Below are 12666 nucleotides of genomic sequence, written 5' to 3' on the forward strand. Positions count from 1 at the left end.
GCAGCTGGAATACTCCAACAAGAATAGCAAAAGTTGTAACGCGCTCTAGCTCCACAGGTGGTGAATCAGTGCTGGAGCACTGCTGTGTGGGGAGCTCTTTCCTGGATGTGTTTGCCCGGACATCTGGCTGCAGTGGCTCCCAGCACAACGCTCTACAGCCCAGTACTACACTCCAGTGTCCCGCTCCCTGCTCCTGCTGGAGCCAACTTGGCCACTTCACCACCTGCTCTTGCTGTGACACAGCTGCTCAGCTCCAGAAGAACGATCAGGGAACAGCAGGACATGTGTGAGGACATCAATCCTACTCACACTCCTGGGTGCATTTCGTTAAAATCCGGGGGTAAAAGACCCTCCATGATTAGATTCTGAAGGCTTTCTACTCAAAATCCCAACTTCAACAAAATATTGGCAATGCAAACTTCTCCACGCACACAGAAAGCTGCTCAGCCCACACAGACCCAGCTCCATAACATGACCTCACAGTGCCTCCAGTGTGTGTGCAAACTGCCTGACCTGAGCTGCTGGCTGCTCCTGACAGCGATGGCATTTCCTACTGGCCTGCAATGGACCACTTTCCCTGTGGTATCGTAGGAAAGGCATTTTGAAAATCCTTCCTACTTCACTAACTCACCTTTGCAAATGCATTTTGATTACTCCTGCAGGGAAGAGCAGCAGCTCCCAGAAGACAGCTATGGCCTTCGATGCTCATTTTGATGTATTAACTGGGGCTATGCAAAAGACTATTAAAATCCCCAAAGGAAATTAATCTCCAAATACATCCAACATCCCCCCAGCTGCCTAATGTATCACACAGTATAAGCAACTGTCCATAATGATCGCACAGCACCTGCTGTCCCCATTCTGGGTATCAGCAATGTCTCTTTAACCAGACATCAAAGAAAAGCATTAGACAATGGCAGAATTGTGATAGGAAGTGAATAGTGAAAGCCCCTTGTCAGTCTGCATTTCCATTTATCTCACAGCACTGTATGTACAGCCCATCCTGCCTCACACACCATTGCTGTAGCAGCATCTTTAGGAGGCATCATGGCAATTTCTGAGATTTTATAAATGAGCCTTTTGCTTTTTCTCCCAAGCCAACCCATGTGGCTGTGTACACACCTCAGCCTATCCCGGGGAAACTGAACGCAAGAGGAATTTGGTACCCACTGTCCAATGTTCCCACCAGAACCAAGCACAGTCTCAAGCCAAAGCACCTCCTGTTCTTATACAGATATTTTGCATTCAGTGCACAATGGCTGCTTAACTGGCTGTCCTCGTAGAAACATTTACTACCTCCATTCAGCAAAAACACTACATGATCTGAATGCTTACCTTACAAACACAAAGCAGAAAATGCAACAAAATGTCTAATGATTATTTCTAGCAACTACTCATATTGGAATAGTTCAGTGGTGATGGTAATCAATCCCTGACTTTTGAGACTTCCAAGCTAACAGCATTTAGCAGCAGTTAACTCTTTAAAAATCTGTTTCTGTCCCATCCCAGCAGCCACAAAATCCCAATTTCCCAACATACAAGATCACATCCTGCACATACAATGTGCCTCCTCCTCACCTTCTATGTGTTTGGCTTCTCAGAACTGTTTGAATCAAGCAGAATCTATTCTGAGAGGTTCAAAAGCTATACAGATGTGGTGAGTCGATGCAGTACAGAACACAACTAGGAGCCTTGGTGCTGGCATGCTGCTAGCACACATTCCTGTACTGGGGGTCACACATTTCCTGCAGCAGCAACACTTCTATGTTGGGAGTCACACCAATTCTAATTAAACAATTCTTCAAGATCACTTATTTCCTTATCCCCAGCAGCCACTGCATAGAACACTAGCAAGGTCTCCAGCATGGTGCAGAGGTACACCACCACAATTTTTACTGTTACTCAGAACAATAAGAAACCCATAGGAAAAAGCAATGCTTGCTCAGATGAGGTGACACTGACCCAGCACACAGCCCAGAACAAGCAGAAGCCAGACCACTTCACTACCAATTCAGTCCTTGCATTTGTATAACAGTCTCATATTTGCCATCTTTATCCTTCTTTCTTTCTTTTTTCACATTCACTTGCAAAGCTGAACACCTTTGTGCAGAAAACAAGGAGAAAAGCTATTCTATCAAACAACTGAAAGCCACCAACAAAATAACGTGCAATGCAAATGTGCTTTGGGTTCTTCACACAATGAACTTTGGTCAGAGCCAACATTTTGAGCGCACAGGTCTAAGTGCATTGGCAAAGGCAGAATCACCGGCACAACCACCTCTCACAGCTCACACAGTTGTCATAGAGACAGATCAGCATCTCGGGGCATTCTCATTTTAAATACGCACTGAAATCCCTTTGAACCTGTCTCTTTGTGGGCATCTGTCCTTGTGATTCATTTATAAACTGCCGAAGCCAAAAAGAGAACCATTTATCAGCAGGTCTCCTCTAGGCAGGCTTGAGCTAAGGAGCTTTTCTATAAACTTGATGGTTCTTTTTTAACAGCAAGTTTCTATCTGATTCTCTGGCTAGCGTTTCTAAAAGCTGTGGTTTGGGGAAGTGATCCAGCTTGAAAGCAACGCGGCCAGGAAAAAAAGAAAAGTTGTGAGGAGTGCTCACTTTGGTTTTTAAACCAGGTCAAATCCCTGCTCCACTTTTATAGCACGAGTGCACCGAGAGCTGCAAGAGGACAGCAGAGGGGTGGCACTTTGTGCTTTGGGGCAGGAGGGAGGCAAGGAGCAGACGATGCCATAAATACCCAAATACTTTGGCTCAAAGCCACAGCATAAAGCAAGTCCTGCCTTTACACCTCAAAGCTGCAGCTCCAAAGGAGAAAGAAAAGAAATACCTTCATCTCTGCTTGCGTGGACAAAGTTCTGTAAGCTCCTTAGCTGCTGAAGATGCAAAGACTTTAAACCTTTAAAAATCAGTGCTCAGCTGCCTTCTGGAGCTAGCAAGCCAGCATATACACTATATAACTATATGCTAGGGAAAAAGCCCCAGAAGACGACTACGGGAACAGCACGACCCCATAGAGCATCAGATATGTGGCTCAGGTTGCACAGAAGGTCCTCAGACTCAAGGTCCAATGGAGGTGGACTCCCCTCTTAAAGACTTTTGAAAGGAAATAAGGGGGAAAAAAAAAAAAAGAGTGGCAGGTCTGCAGGTTGCCATGACCAGGACCAAACTGGAGCAGGAATTCAAAATTTCACAACCCTATAGTGATACTGCATTGACAAATCCTTAGCTTTCAAGACTGCATCTGTAATGTTTCTCGAGGTTTGCTGAGTGATTCAGATGTGCTATTCCCACATTATCCAAAAAAATATTCTTCAACTGTTGAGCTACAGAGATTCCTGCTTCTAAAATTACTGCTGAAGGAGAGCTATGGGCAAGCAAATGCTGCTCTCACATTAGGTCACAAAAATGCGGTAGCAATGTTCAGACAGGAAACTTTCCCCTCGTCACAACATGAAATCATTAAGGTTGGAAAATACCACAAAGATCACAAAGTCCAAATGTCAACCCATCCCCATCATGCCCACTGACCACATGCCTCAGCGCCACAACTCCTCAGCCCTTCAACTCCTCCAGGGACGGTGACTCCCCCATCTCCTGGGCAGCCTGTGCCACTGCACCATCACTATTTCTGGGATGAAACTTTTCCTAATACCCAACGTGAACTGCTTCAAAAGAGAGATGTTCTCAGTTTTGGGGAATTGATCCTAAATTATAAGGATGCTACAGGGTAAAAAAATATCATCGCTAAGGGGAAACTGAGGCAGGCAGGGAGAGCACCAGCCCAAGGCCACCACGGCCAATGGCAAAGCAGGAAGGGAGACTCTTCTCCTAATGATTTTCTTCATACTAACAGGAAGCACAAGAGCACGTCACGCTGAAAAATGGCAGGGTGGGAGTTAGGAAAAAAGCTCATCACTGTTCTGTAGGGAGTGACCCCCAGGCAGAACTCAAACATAACGCAATGTATAGGAAGAGGGCTCACATCCCTTGGAAAGAAAAAAAGCACAGGAGTCACCCATGCCCAGCCACCCCCTCCCTTAATACTATGGGACGATCATTTCCTTTCCTCACATATTTATTTGGAATCAGATAATTCATTGCCCCTAGTTTCCTGCTGGAGTTTGTCTTCCATTGTTCAGGATTTACATTACTCAACAGGAAATCAGTGAGAGGTCCAGAGATTAGAAAGGTGCGTTTCCCATTTGGGCCCACCCCTGAGGCTGGAAGTCAGACCCAGATCAGAGCAGCATCCATGGGAACTCAAAGTGGGGAAACAAAGGGAGACGGACTAATCTCATTCTACTCCTGGTTACAGACTGCTTTGTCCCACCACCATACACTGGATGTGTCCACATACACACCCCTCAAATACTGCTTTTATTCAGGCCTTACATTAACAGCTTTTCCCATGCGTTGAGCAGGACGTAGTTTATCAAATGTAGCTACCATGGCAGCACTTGAAAAGGGTAAGTACAGTGAGAGTATTCCTTGAACTAGAATACACTCCTTCTCAAGGACCATTACTTTCACCCTGACATTCTTGCCAGGGGAGACAGATTCTGTACAGTGTAAAATGCCTCTTGTGAAGTATAATTCAGTTCATCACACCACCTAGGAAGCAGGCTGACTGGGAATGAGCCCCTTTAGAAGTGGCTTTTAACCCAAATCTCACAAGTGATGCTTCAACACTTCCTCTTTCATGGCTCCTCCACAACAGCACAGAGCAAAACAAAACACTGCCAATCTGTTACGGGGTATCACTGGAACAGGATGCTTCCCTGGCCAAATCCTCCCATTTAAAATGTCACAAGTGTTTTAAAACATATCCTGAGGTTAGTTTGATAACAGGTACTAAAGTCAAGCACATAGGGTGTCTGTTCAGCACACTAAGCTTGTGTAATGACTTGTGTAATGCAAACTGCATTTTTCTAGCACTCAGCGTGCTTGGAAACAAAAGCCCAGCTTATTAGCCACTGCATGATAAATATCAATGATATTTATTCCTATCTGTTCCTAAAAAGTTTTAAACAATCTCTGCATGATTTCAAAATGAGAGTCTGATTTCCAAAAATAGTTTAGGAACAGACTGCTTCTTTCAAGCAAAGGAGGACCCTGACCAAAAGCTCTTGTCTCCAGGCTTACTTGTGAGCTTCTAACCAGTCCTTAAGGACCTTCAATGCATGCAGGCAAAACAGCCCTGGCCACCACAACTCTTACACCAGAACATTCATCTTAAAGTATAACCCCCATCTCTGAAATTCAAAACACAGATGTCTCATCCTGTCTGTCCTGGAATGGTGACACTGCATTGCCTCCTCTTTACAGCAGCTCCACCAGATTAAGCCATATGCTCTGCCAAGGAAGTTCACCGATTACAGACACTGGCTGCTCTCCCTCCCTACAATCAGACCATGCTTTCTCACAACTGGAGACAATACTACAGCCCTGAATAAAATGGAAGAATTGCAACATACCTCTTACATACAATAGTCCTGTTTATACGTCTCGGTATGCTAGCTTCTTTCTCAGCAATACAATTATGTTGACTCATGCTCCTTTTGCAATATGAAACAATAGAGCTTCCTTATATCAAGAGATGACTTTGTTTCCTGGTCGGGAAGGCCACTGGGTTCTATAAATTACAGGAATCTCCTATCCACAAAACCTGTCCGCAGCCACCTCAGAGCAGCAGAACCTCAAATGCAGAGTATTTTTGCTGTAGTGATCTAAAATAACTGGATCTACTTGTTGTGTGTGTCATTTCTATTTTACAACCAATACAAGGCTACTCAAATTGTCCCAGACACAAAACCTCCTCACTCACATTTCTTCCCTCTGAACCACACTCACTTATAAACATTAGCTTAGATAACATTCTAGTCATTTTCCCTCTCAGAGAACTGCTATGAAAGAGTGGAAAACACAAGTACTGCAAGCACCACAATAAATGAGGAGGATAACTGTTCACAGTGTGATGTGCACTATGGATATCCAAACGACACTGCTGTGATTGGTTTTGCTGCACCAGTTACTTACCAAGTTTGCTATAGTTTCAGGATTCCGAATAATACTGGAAGATGGACCACTCCTCAAAACACAGCTTTTCATTTGTTTCCTTTCATCCTACCTGGTGCTTTTGGTGCACATTTTTATACTTTGACACCATTTTGATACCATTTTTCAGACGCCATTAGCACACCACCTCACCTTCCTGTTCCAGCCTACCTTTCCCTTGGAGTTGTTATTCTATCAGGAAATTCTAAAGGAATACAACAGCAAATCCCACCTGGTCGAGGCGCAGAGCACCGTCGATGAAGCGCTGCTTGCGGAGGTGCTGGGCGATGCGATGCAGATTCAGCACAGCTTGCTGGATCTCGGCTACTGAGTGCTGAGGGGAGATAGGGGGCAGTTCTTCAGGTGAGAACACCTTTGTGGGGTTTTCTATCATGCTCTGTGCGTGGTCGTAGCTCAGCTTTGCACAGGAGCAGATGACTGTCCGCCCAAACCATTCGTCAAGGATCTGCAACACAGGAAAGTATAGGCAGGTCTAAAGGCTTCCACTGCACAAAAGCTTGAGAGGTTGTACCAACAGTGAAAAGAATGACAACAGACCTCACCACTAATTTTCATTGCTGAGTAAAGCTTCTCATACTGAAGCAATCAGAAGGCTCTTTAGATTCTCTAGCAATGTGTATAGGCATGATAGTCTTTCTCTCACACTGGAAATGGCCCCAGTCTTCTCCCCCTACCTGGATTCCCTCTTTGATAAAGAACTACATCAGAAACCAGCTAGCAGACTCAAAGCTCAATAAATGCAGGGGTGGCAACAGACAGAGATACCTGCACATGCAAAGAAGGATCTCTTATCTGAAAACAGAAGATTGCTTGGAGATTGGGCACGAGGGGCTGGCCCTAAAGGACTGCTGTGTGGTCACATTCACACAAAGCTACAGGGACTGTAGCGTCTGCCTGGCATTTGTGAAAGTGCATGAATAGGATTTTGGTGGGTCTGGAGGAAAGATGGACTGCCACTGATCCCTTAGTTCTCCTAATAAGCTTATGGTGTGAGACCAAACTCAAGCCAGGAAGTGTTTTAAGCTCCCAAAATAATTTCAGAATCTAGAGGAAAATCATGGAAAAATCACTTACAAAATTTTAAGCAGAAGTCACTCCCATTTTAAGCTCCATACGAGAAAACCAGTGTGAAAGAAGCGATTCAGAATTATTCCTTAGTGCAGAAGGGATATATAAGAACTCAAAAGCTCATCTAACCAGTGAGAAGGTGCAGAGGAACAAAGGGCTGAATGCTCTTCAGAAAAGTCAAGAGCACTGGCAGGAGGAGGGCTCTGGAGAGGGATGCAGCCTGTGATCAACCATTCAAAGCACAAGCGCTCAGCCAATGAGTGGAGAATTGTAATTCTGTGTTAGGTACAAGTACCACCTTACCACTTCATCAGCACAAGAGAATAAGGTAAATCCTGCAAGTGACAGTGTCTGTGAAGCACAGCCATCTGTAAAACAGACTCTTCAAGGACATTGCTTTTTCTCTTAAAAAGAAAGGACTGAATCCCCAAGACATCTCTGCTGTCTCCCTCCCCATGCCCCCTACTGTAAGTACAGTACAGCTCAGATCTCTGAAAGTCTCAGGACATTTAAGCTCATTTTCAATAAGAAAGTGTCCTGATGGACAGGATGCAGCAAGTGGTACCTTGTGATGTGAAGTGCTCAGATCCTCAGCTCATGGTTATTGCGTGTGTGACCCCTACCTACACACAAGGACAAACAAAGGAAGAGAAAGGCACCAAGCTGGTCAGAAAGGTGCTGCAAAATTCCTGGCAGCACCTGCTCCATGCTCTGTTGCATCCCATTCAGTGTGGTTAGGCTTCTTGCAGTGATGAGGGATCCATATCTGAAAGGTCAGCAACATCTGATGACATCTGCCAGATACCCAAAATCTCCTGATATTAAACAACCAAGGGCTGTGATATGGAAGAAGCTGATCTGCACTTTGAGACTGACTTTTCAAATTATTAGTTAGCTGGTAACAGTTACTTCAGACTTACAGTGCAGGGATGGTAGTCAGGCACCAAGAAAGTTCCTTGCTGAGAAAGGCTGAGCAGCCTTCACTTGAGCTGAGCACTTCTACAGAACCTCCAATTGCAATAGGCAACACTTTTCAACTTGCTGTTCAAACGCTTTCAGATGCTGCTCCTATTTCCTGTCAGCTGCTACATCTCCTGCTATTAACTTCTGCACTTCCAGCTATTAACTTCTGCACCAAATGGCACTATCAGCTCATGTGTGCCAAACTCTCTGAGAAGGAGCACTTTCTCCAGTCCCTGGGCTAGCAGTGCAAGCCAGGTCTGACAATACACGGTGCTTTTGGTCACTGATTTCCAAGAACTTGCTCTGTTCCTAGCAGGAGGCAATGAACCGGATTTCCACTTTGCTGCCTGAACTTGAAGCTTTCAACAAAATCTTATTTTTCTGCTTGCTCAGAGGAGGCCAAATATTTCAGAGCTCCACTCACTTCCTTGTAAGATGAGAGATGCAGCATATTGAGCCCCAGGAACAGAACAAGAATGTCAGATCTCAGGCTACATTCAGATTGTGCTTCAAAACATCAGCAGACAGTAACAAAAAGAAGAGTTCCATCGTTTGTTTGTAATATAATATATAAAGAAAGATGTAATATCTTTCTGGTGACTGCAAACAGGTTCCAAACAAGAACGTGCCACACTGTTCCTAAAAACGCCCAGCTCTGCATCTGAACAGCAGCACAGGCTCAGCAATACAGCTAATGCCTTTGCCCTTGGAAAGTCATCCCAGACACATCACGCCACACTGTCCCACTGGAGTCCATGGAGCTACGTGGAGTACTGCTCAGGCAAAATTTTGTTACACTCCTGGTGTTACACTCCTGATGACAACTCCAGAATGCAAAAGCTGAGCCTGGCATTACTTTTCTATAAGAAACATTAAACAAAAATTCTACCAACAGCTGCATTCAGGAGAGGAACCTGCTGTCTTTTCCCTGGGAGATGCACAGGCTCTGGACGTACTTGCTTTGGAGCACTGACAGTGGGAGCTCAGAGGGGAAACGCAGGAGATCTATTCTGTCCCACCTCAGAGACAAGCTCCTCTTTGCATCAACTGACTTCAGCCAAGGCTGCCATCCCTGCAAAGCCTCCAAGGAGAAACCCGGCTGCTCAGATACCTGCATGCAGTCTGCTTCCCCAGGTCGTGTCCCAGAGCACTGCTTCTGCTGGGATCAGTCACCTCCATAGGCAAAGCTTGGTGCTGTGGTCCTCCTACCTCCTTACTGGCCATACAGGGTCAAATACGAATGCTATTTGAAAAGCAAATAGTGGGTACATTGCAGGGAATAAGAGACAGAATTTAATTAAAAGCTTATTTTAATTAAGACTTGACTATTAGCTGTCCAAAGAGCACTCAGAGTCAATAAAAGCCCCACCAAGTAGCAACAATTAGAAGGTCCCAGGAGTAACCATGCTGCCGCTACAGGAAGCGAAATCTTTTTCACGGTGAACAAATAAAATCCACTTCAGTGCCAGAGCTGGAGAGACACAGATACAGGACTGAAACCACATTTTGTTAAAGCATAAAAGAAGATTCAGTATCCATTAGGGCAGCATGGACCCAACGATCACCACAGAGGAGATTGCCGGGCTGTTACTAAGATTGTAGGAGAGGGAGAGAAATCAAGAGAGTTGAAGGCAGCTTGCTGCACAGCTGATCTCCAGGAATAATACAGCATGTAGGGGATGGAGCTGTGCCTTTGCTGAAGAGCTATCACACTTTACATGTATCAATGTAATTTGCAGCACAGATGAGGAATAAAAGACTCTGTTTACCAGGGAGACCACAGAGGGATCCTTATCCACCGCAGAGCACAACTGCCTGCAAGCACAATGCAGGGTTGGATTCAGGGAGAAACATCTTGTCCCAGACTACTAGCTGTGCCTGACTGCTGGAAATATGATATTAACTGTATGAGTGACCTGGCACGGAGCTGGAAATCCTCCATTTCTAACATTCATACAAATGCTCTTCCTTTTCCTACCACGTTGTGAGATTTTTGCAGTCATCAGTAAGACAAGATATAGGGACAGTCCTACATCCTCTGTTACTGCTCTCCAATAAGTCCCTTGCTATCCAGCTGGCAGTTATGGGGTGGCATTTTTACCACTCTGTTTGCAAGGTTAGGTTCTGGCCACTGAGGCAGGACTGATGAGCAGGATGCCTGCTTTGCTGCTTGACTTACCTTGCCTTTTGGAGTCACCTTCCACATCACAGAGAACGTCAGCCGGTCTCGCATGGGATTGAGACTGCACAGCTCCTCACAGAGCAGCTTGGGAAGCATTGGGATCACCTAAAAGAGAAGAGGAAACTCAGTGCTGAAGAAGCATCGTGATGTCAGTAAGAACCTGAAGAGCTTGGATTTGGGAACTGCACCTTTTGCTTTGCCACTAATGACTGCACCAGGCAAGTAATGCAAGTCTGAGGCTGCTTTCTGCAAAGCGTAAATGAAATTTCTCCCATGCATCACAGGAGCGTGCACGGCTCTAATAAGGATTGAGCTGTGCTTTGCAGCACAGACAGGAATGCATAGATGTTGGGGAGATAAACAAAAGCACCTGTTCTGTGACTACTGAACACGGTGTTTGCAAACAGAAGGAGAACAATTACTATTTTCCTGTGTTAAGCTCTGCTTGAACAGAATGTCAGCCAACAGAAATTCCTGGCAGAGATGTTTTCGCTTGCGCTCTAATTCCTTACAACCAATCAATATTGCAGCTGTTGATCACTGAATTTCCAAACTACATATTACTCACACGACTGCAGCAGCAAAGCAAAAGTGCAGAACGTATAATCATGGAATCATTAAGGTTGGAAAAGACCTCTAAGATGGTCAACTCCAACCTCAGCCCATCCCCACCATGCCCATAACCACGTCCCTCAGTGCCACATCTCCTGAACAGCCCCAGGGATGGTGACTCCTTCACCTCCATGGGCAGCCTGTGCCAGTGCCTCATCACATATTCACACTATAGCAAAGCTGAGGAGCTCCAAGTCTTTCTGCCTTCCCTGAGTTATTTCCCATGTGAAGCCAGAAGTAAAGCCAATATTTAGAAGCAGTTTAATGAAGCAAACCTAATTATTTATAGCTCAACATTCTCATTTCTCTTCTCATTATTTACCTTTATAAGGAAGCAGTAAGTGCCCTCAAAGAAGAAGTACCTGCTTCCTGGTTCTACTCTGGGTGGTAAGGTGGGCTGGTACTTTCCAGAGAAGCACGGAGAGAAATGCTCTACACAAGTTTGCCACAAAGATATTTCAGCTATTTAATTCACCTTACTTTTGACTGCTCTACTGTGCACCATACAGCACAGGAACAGCAGCAACCCCAGCTCTTCCAAACTCTGTCGCATGGATCTGGTGATTTCACAGACAACGCTTTACATCTGGGTGTGAAGGAAACAACTGCTCTTCAACACAGAAGAAGAAAAAAAAGTCTCAGACGCCCATTTTCTCCTTAAGTGCACACAGTTGATATTTACCTTTTGCTTTGAAGGAAAGACTCCTAAAATATTTAATCACATTTGTGGTTTGGCACCGGGTGATGGCCATAAATCCATTCTAATTGCACTGTATATTAATGCCAAGAGGTTAACTGTACGGTCTCCAACTATCAAGGAGTCCCTTTCAACATGAATCAGCAGCGCCGGTTCAGCTGGGAGGTCACAGGGCACACATTATGATAAGCTGTTTCCCGCAACACAAAGGCTGTCAGCTCTGTTATTCCAGTTGTGCAAAGCACATTAACAATACTCATACATTCATAACTGACAGATTTGGTACGTGAGGGCTGCCATGCTGCCTGGAAGGGCCCACGCCACAGGGTTATAAATGTAGCCCAAGCGATGCCAGCCTGTAGCAGAAAGGAGAGAAAATAGCTTTCTAGACTATCCCTGCCTGTCTAGGATTGCCCATGACCTCCATGAGACCCCGAAGCTCAGGTCACAGTGAACAACGTGCTGGCAATTTAATAAAAGCTCCCAACCCTTTCCCATCCAAATTAAGGATGCTGTTACAAGCATCTGCCTCCATCTCTCCCCATTTGCCTTATGATTAATTTTTTGGCTCCCAGAGATGATGTTCTGTACTTACTGAATATCTTCATGCCTTTGCACATCCTCTCCCTTCACTTCTCCTGAGGCAATAACAGTCTGCTAGCAAAACGCCGACATGAAACATGAAAGCCCATCCACAAAGAACAGCCCGAGTGAAACAACAGGATGCGTGTTTTAAGTGTACTTGAGCAGGATTAATATCCAATTCAAGAGGCTATAATTCTACGGAAGGGCTTTCAATGATGTGAAACACAAGCAAAGCTTTAACTCAGATCATAATTACAGTGCTAAGTGCTCACTGAGAAATTAGCTATAACAAACCTACTGTTAAAAGGAGAAGCTCCAACCCATGTCACCCTTGTTTTGCAGGGAAGAAACTTCAGGCAAAGCAACTTAACCCAGGCAAGAAGTCTCCAAAGACAGCAAGAATTTCCTCTTCTGGCCTGATCCTCAGTGTGATTCAGTCACAGTCAAAAAGGATTCTTAGTAG

General features: G+C 45.0%; 1 protein-coding gene across 3 annotated transcripts in view; it reads right to left on the reverse strand.

Moving 5' to 3' along the window:
* Positions 1-12666, reverse strand: part of DIS3L2 (DIS3 like 3'-5' exoribonuclease 2) — a 164643-nt gene that overhangs the window by 46124 nt on the left and 105853 nt on the right. For all 3 annotated transcript variants that reach the window (XM_042878083.1, XM_042878085.1, XM_042878084.1), the window contains 2 exons: positions 10307-10414; positions 6308-6541 (listed from right to left, as the gene is read on the reverse strand). In XM_042878083.1, coding sequence (XP_042734017.1) covers positions 6308-6541; positions 10307-10414 — 342 coding nt within the window. The remainder of the gene's footprint in view (positions 1-6307; positions 6542-10306; positions 10415-12666) is intronic.

This window comes from Lagopus leucura, unplaced genomic scaffold (assembly GCF_019238085.1).
Source record: "Lagopus leucura isolate 7727_CA_CO unplaced genomic scaffold, USGS_WTPT01 Super-Scaffold_100021, whole genome shotgun sequence".
Lineage (NCBI taxonomy): Eukaryota > Metazoa > Chordata > Aves > Galliformes > Phasianidae > Lagopus > Lagopus leucura.